Raw genomic sequence first — 7,259 nt, forward strand, 5'->3', positions numbered from 1 at the left:
GCTCAAATCTGGCCCCCCCCCCCCCCCCCCCCCCCCCCCCCCCTCTCTCTCTCTCTCTCTCTCTCTCTCTCACCCTCTCCGCCCCCCCCTCTCTCTCTATCTATGCATTTTAATCCATAGGTCTATTTTATAGCTATCTCTCTATAAATCATTTGCCTCTCTATCACTTCATGATGTTATTTAAAATCAATGTACTTCAGTACATTCTAGAAACATTATTGCTTTGTTACCTTTACCTGTATATATCTATCGATCTTTCGTTTTATCTGTCAGTCTATTTTTAGCTATTTTTCTATATCCTATCTATTATTATAATACAGGATTTATATAGCGGCAACAGTTTGCTGGGCTCTCATTGTGAAAACTCTCAGCAGTCAATGGGAACAGTTTGTATTACAGTTTGTAAGCAGGTCGGAATTCTCAATATGTTTGTGTTAATTTTTACACTATGTGGTCTATTTATAAAAAGGGCCCTGCGAATATCCAGCAAATGTTCCTTCTGTGCAGATATAAGCCCCAAATTATTATTATTATTATACAGGATTTATATGGCGCCAACAGTTTGCGCAGCGCTTTACAATATAAGGAAGACATTACAATCAAAATAAAAATCATGACAAGATGGTAAGGAGGGCCCTGCCCCTGAGGGCTTACAATCTATGCGAGAGGGGGAAGTGATACATGAGGAGGGAGCTGTGTGGGGATGAATTTTTTAGAACGTGATAGTTCAGTGGGTTCAGTTAGGTTGAGGTGGGATCGGCTTCCCTGAAGAGATGAGTCTTTAGGGATCGCCTAAAGGCAGTCAGAGTGGGAGATAGTCGGACAGGATGGGGTAAAGAGTTCCATAGGATGGGAGAGACTCTAGAGAAGTCCCGGAGGCGAGCAGGAGTTGCAATAGTCAAGTCGAGAGATAGCAAGGGAGTGGATGAGTAATTTAGCGGTTTCTTTGATGAGGAAGGGGCGTATTTTGAAGATGTTGCGAAGGTAGTTTTTTTTTGGTTTTTTTTGCTCACACCATGATGTTGTTTAAAGTTATTGTATCTAACTAGATTTGAAAAAAATATTTGTTTGTTGCATCTATCTATCTATCTATCTATCTATCTATCTATCTATCTATCTTTCTATCCATCTTTCTAATATAACATTGTTTATTAATGATCTTTATCCATCAGGTCAGCCATATCATTTTGTACCATGAGGTGGACTTTTGTTTTCATTCTCCTTTTTGGCCTTTGTCTGGCCCATCAGCCCACTAAAGGAAAACCTAAGAAGGACCAGCACCGTCAGGAGAAAATACCTCTCCTCCAGGAGTCCACTTCAAATCTAAATGCCACAGAAGATATTTCTGCCCTCAACATATCAAACATGAACAGCAACTTTGGCTTCGACCTCTACAGAAGGACGGCTGACAAACACGACGACAACATCTTCTTCTCTCCGTTTAGCGTTTCCTTCCTCCTCGGTGTTTTGACTCTGGGGACTCAGGGAAAAACTCATGATCAGATGCTGAGTGGCCTGGGCTGGGGGCCTTTGAAGAAGCAGAAGAATCCTAACCTATTGCACAAGTTGCTGAAGGACCTGAAAAGCAGCATCATGAAGGGCGAAGGATATTCTCTAGACTTGGGAAGCCTCTCCCTTCTACACGAAAGCTTCAACATCAACCAGGAGTTTCTCAACCAGTCAATGCTGTACTTCAACATGGAGTTCCTAAGTGTGGACTTCCATGACCGCCACATTTTAGAGACCATCCGGGACCTCATCAGGGCGAAGACGAAGGGCAGAATCTCAGAGCTTCAGGATGAAATTGACCCTCAGACGAAGATGATGCTTCTAGACTTCATATTCTTCAAAGGTAATGTTTGTCTTTGTATCCAGAAATGTCATTTTGTGGTTTTGGAAGGACAGTAAAGCAACGGAAATCCTCCACGTAGGCTTGTGGATGCAAAACACTAAAGCAAATCTAAACCCAAGAACAATAATGTCATATATGGCTGCTTGCTAGTCCTTCGATGCGGTGGCCGCATTAGTTTTCTTTTTCACACTCTTATCCTTAATTTTTTCCTGTTAATTGTACGAATAACACACTTCCTGTCACTTCATGACTACACTTATTTCTGCTCTGGATCTATGGAGGGGCTTCAGACATATCTGCCTTCATCTCCGTTACATGAGGGGACGTGGGAGTAGTAATTTGCACAAGAAAGCTAAGAACACAAAAATACTTCTTTATCCTGCCAAAATCCCAGTGCCCTTGTAACTTCCTGCGCACTTTGCTAAAATCAGGAGAGCAGTCTAGGGTGACAACACTGCTCCTCTATAGATCCAGTGCAGTGCATGAGCATTGTCACTCTAGGATATATGTTACTGGCAGGATCAGCAGGTAAAAAAAAGCTAATGCAGACACCACATCCTGGTAAGATGGGATTTATTATAATTTGTTCCAGGGTTTTTTTGCATGCTTGAAAGTGTAAATCCCAAATCTTCTTTTTTTTCCCCTTTGTTGCGGTCCCTGTGGTGTGGTTGCTGTCCCTGTAAAGCAGTGGACTCTGGGACTGGAAAATGGTTTAAAGGAGAGCTATGGGGTCAGGGCTTTTCCCCATAGTTCTCCTTAGGGTAACGGGAGGACACAAACTAGCGTCCTCCCATCACCCTAGGCTCAGTATACCGCGAGCTGTAGCTCACTATATACTGAGACGCCGCAGCCGGAGCGGATCCCAACATCGATGTCGATATCCGCCCAGCTGCGTGAGTGAAAGCTGGCTCTGCCTATCTAGAGGCAGAGCCAGCTATCTAGAGGCAGAGCCAGCTGTACCCGCCCCCTCCCCCGTCTGTTCCGCCAGTCAGCGCTGGCGGATCGGAGCGGGGAATCCAGCCCCTCCCCTGTCACGGCAGAGAGCCGTGACAGGATCGAGAGGTGAGCGAACTCGGTATTTGTTCGCTCACCTCCCGATCTGAGCCGACCTGTGACAGTCTCATTGTCACGGGTCGGCTAGAACTATGAGGTGAGTGAAAAGTACCCACCTCATAGTTCTCCTTTAACAATTCCAGTCGCCATGTGGTGCTCTTCGGTGGGTCTCAGCTGCCATTGGCATGTGCGGGATCCCTTGTGTGTTCCTGTGCCTTTATGGGAGGTCGGGCTTCCTCCTGACAAACCTGCACCCAATCCTAAATCTTCTGCCCCATGTGCTCCAAGATGGAGACTCTCATAGTTCAGAAATAGGACCGCACTATATGGAGGTGCCTTGGCGCGGCTGTGCAGCTTTCACATTTTCTGCAGAAGACGTGTATCCAAACCTCTGTTATTATCCTTAGTGGTGAGACAAGTTGTTTTACATGCTGGCTTGTGAGTGTGCCATGATAACTTTCTACTGTTCTGCTCTTCCGGGTTTGTACCCCAATGTTTCCTTGCAGGTTTGGCATAGTCGGTCACTCTCCTACATTATGGTGCTAGCCAGGAAACACTGCCCCTTTGCTAAAGGCAGAAGGATCATTTAATTTGCATTGAATTTTAAGTAGCCCAAGACAGCCAATTTCTCAGAGCTCCTCACATCTGGGGTGGTCAGGTCCAATTCCAGAAATGTATGTGTTGTATTTCCACTCCCCCTGCTTGATGTATCACCAGATTCCAACTCCCAAAACAAGTTTGAATCTAACTGATGGCTGTGAATAGCAGCTTCACTGAACTCATTAGCGGCACCTTCATATATCTGAGACTGCATGAGTCTGCAGTGGGTGTATTTGAGAATATCCCATTTGGGGTTAACAAAATCATCAGATTGGCAAATATAAGGGAGTTGGGTGGAGTGTTGTGTTTTGGCCTGAATGAAAAGACTAGACCTTGAGTAGGCTGGCACTGCTGACTGTTGAAATGTATTATTAAAACTGAACTCCAGGCAACTATAAAAGAAACAAATGAATGCAGCTCGGTATTCATTAAAACATCATTACAGTGATTTTATTTTAAATGCAAGCAGAGTGCCTACCTAAATTTAATTTGGTTTCAGCGTCCTGCCCCCCTCCCCCCCCCAGCAGAGCTCAGAAGGGCAGAAGGAGGCCAATCAATTGTGCTGAAGTGCAGGCAGCATGCTGATAAGAGGAGCTGTTCGCCTGGAACTCGGTGTTATTAAACAATAATAATAATAATAATTAGACATGTGCAATTCGTTTCGGAATGATTCTTTATGCGGACGAACTTTCGGAAATTCGGAGAATCAGATGTATCCGAATTACCGAATTACAGAAATGACGAATGCAAGCGAATCCGAATTTCCCATACCGAAATTCGTTAGCGGTAGTCTGTGCGAATTGTAGTTTGTGGACGAATTTTCGTTGCAGCAGGGTGACATTAGAGAAAAAAATTTTTAAAAAACTTTTTTTTTTACAGTCTGCAGAAGAGAAAAAAAGCGCGTGAGGTTCCCCCCAAAATCCCTACCAGGCCCTTTAGGTCTGGTAGAAATTTTAAGGGGGAACCCCAGCCCCCCAAAAATGGGGAAAAACCGTGGGGTCCCCCTAACATTCCTACCAGAGCCTTGAACCGAGCACAGGCCCGGCAGGGCAGGAAAGGGGGGGGAGACGATCATGATGTTAGGGGGAGCCCCATGTTTTTTTCACATTTTTGGGGGGCTGGGGTTCCCGCTTAAAATTCCTACAAGACCTAAAGGGCCAAGGATGAATTTTGGGGGGAACCAAGTTATTTTTTTCTTTTCTTCTCTAATGTCACTTTGCTGCAACGAAAATTACCCCACAAACGAAAATTTGTACAGACTACCGCTAACGAAATTTCGTCCGAATCCCGAAACGAATTGACTTTGGGACCCGAATCCTGAAAAACTAAATGACGGAAATCCAAATGAAAACGAAACGAAACAAATATTTTGCCGGTGCACATGTCTAATAATAATAGTTGAAATGACTTTGCAGGTAAATGGCAGACCCCTTTCAAACCCGATGCAACCAACACAGACACGTTCTATGTCAACAAGTATACCTCAGTAAAAGTCCCGATGATGTACAAGACAGAGAAAGTTGCCTCCATGTTCGACAAGTCCTTATCATGCACTGTGCTGAACCTCCCGTACAGAGGGGGCGCTCACATGTTGGTCGTCGTTCCTGAGAATGACGGCAACTTTGATGCCTTAGAAGACGGATTGTCAAGTGAACTGGTTGCTTCTTGGCTGAATAAAATGAAAACCAGGTATGGAATCTATGCACAACAAAGATTATATTAAAATGTATGTATAGCCAAAGGCTTTATCAAATTTCGGATAGAGTAGGGAAGGAATAGAACCTTTGCCAAGTTTATATAGCTTTCTGTGTCTCCACTAGGTAGATTCATCCTCTTTGACCTGGTCAACATTGTCACCAAACTCCAGAATACATTTTATACTCACCAGAATGTGGAATGTGGATACCAACAGGTGTCCCTTGTTAATAGTCGTGTTAATGTCAGAAGACATTTTTGACAGTTGTGCCCCTCCAACCTTTTGGCAACTGTTTGGGGATGTCTGTGCCCTGGTGCACAAAGCCAGCTCCACATGGGTTTGGTGTGGAGAACCTTAATGGAGAACTATGAGGCGAGTGCTTTTCACAGGTCGGCTCAGTAGATCGGGAGGTGAGCGAACACATACAGGCGTTCGCTCACCTCTCGATCCTGTCACTCCTCTCTACCGTGACAGGGGAGGGGCTGGATTCCCCCCGCCCCTCTCCTACCTGCCAGCGCTGACTGGCGGAACGGACGGGGGTGGGGGCGGGTACAGCTGGCTCTGCCTCTAGATAGGCAGAGCCAGCTGTCAGTCACGCAGCTGGGCGGATCCCGGCACAATTGTCGTTGTTGTGTCCTCCCGTTACCCTAAGGAGAACTATGGGGAAAAGACTTAACCCCATAGTTCTCCTTTAAGCGGCCTGCACCTCACAACATCAGCGCCTGACCTCACAAATGATATTTTGGTTGAATGGACATAATTTCCCAATGACACACTCCAAAATCCAGTGATACACCATCCCAGAAAAATAGAGGCTGTGATAGCCACAAGGGGAAGCCAACTCTATAACAATGCCCATGGTTTGGAATATGATGTTCTGCTGCGTCCAACAGCTCCATTCTTAAATAGGAGTACAGCTGTGTGGAATGTTCCTCAGTGGTGCCTCTGGGTTACAGAACTTTGTTCATCCTAATCTAAGAGATTCCCAACAGATCTTAAATGTATTAAAGGATCTTAGGTGGCAATCAGAGTGGTACTTGGTGACAATGCATGCCCCCCTCTCTGTATACTGTTATCCCACATGGCAAAGGAAGCGATTTGGGGGTTTAAAGTAATCTTCAGGCCTAAAATTGACCTTTTTAATAGGTGTTGAAAAAAATGGTTAGCGAAAGTGTTAAATCTACAATCCAGAATACATTACATTTCAATTGTAGCAGCAGATATAGCAGGAGTAGTCAACCTCTGCATTCCAGCTGCGGTGAAACTAAAAATTCCATCATGTCTCTCCCTTCTGGGAGTCCTGCCGGTGGCTGTCAGTCTTGCAATGCCTCATGGGATTTGTAGTTCCACCACAGCTGGAGTGCTGAGGTTGCCTACCCCTGGATTAAATGAACATTTGGGGAACTTTGGTTCTCTGCAGGTCCATCAGATTGACGTTGCTACTGACTTGACTTTGTGTTGGAAATTATTTTTCCCTACAATGTATTGGAACCTCGATGGGATATTGGGGCTGCGATGGGAACTAGTTCTTTATACATAAGGAAAGCATTGACTGATTTGTTGTGATATCTGTGGGTTGTTTGCGGGGTTTTTGTTTCAGGAAAACCGACATTATATTCCCAAAATTTAAACTTGACCACAAGTACAAACTGAAAAGCTCCCTGGAAGAACTGGGAATTAAAGACATTTTCACTGGGAAGGCCAATCTAACAGGGATGACTGAGGAGAGGAACCTGATGCTTTCTGAGGTGGGTACCACTTACCTTCTGGATATTTCCATGACGCTACCGTCTCCAGCATCCTTCACATACATCCTACAATATGAATGTTCAATCACTATTCAACTTCCTTTAGATCTAGCAGAACTATGCAGAAGAAGCCCTACCTAAGCAATCTACTCAAATTGTATCCAACCAAGTAGGCTTTGGTAATACATAATTGTTGGTATAAAGAAAATGTTTCAACCAGATTGCAAGGTGTACAGTGAGGGCCAGCTTTACTCTCTCTGCTGCCCCAAGGCCAGTTTCCTCAATGTGCCCCCCTCCCTGCCAACCCCCC

General features: G+C 44.9%; 1 protein-coding gene across 1 annotated transcript in view; it reads left to right on the top strand.

Moving 5' to 3' along the window:
• The window catches only part of LOC108789395, a 21,987-nt gene that overhangs the window by 12,581 nt on the left and 2,147 nt on the right, over positions 1-7,259 (top strand). Inside the window, exons 7-9 of the mRNA XM_018559392.1 lie at positions 1,175-1,852; positions 4,921-5,194; positions 6,802-6,949. Coding sequence (XP_018414894.1) covers positions 1,175-1,852; positions 4,921-5,194; positions 6,802-6,949 — 1,100 coding nt within the window. The remainder of the gene's footprint in view (positions 1-1,174; positions 1,853-4,920; positions 5,195-6,801; positions 6,950-7,259) is intronic.

Source organism: Nanorana parkeri, unplaced genomic scaffold (assembly GCF_000935625.1).
Source record: "Nanorana parkeri isolate BGI_ZX_2015 unplaced genomic scaffold, ASM93562v1 scaffold392, whole genome shotgun sequence".
Classification (NCBI taxonomy): domain Eukaryota; kingdom Metazoa; phylum Chordata; class Amphibia; order Anura; family Dicroglossidae; genus Nanorana; species Nanorana parkeri.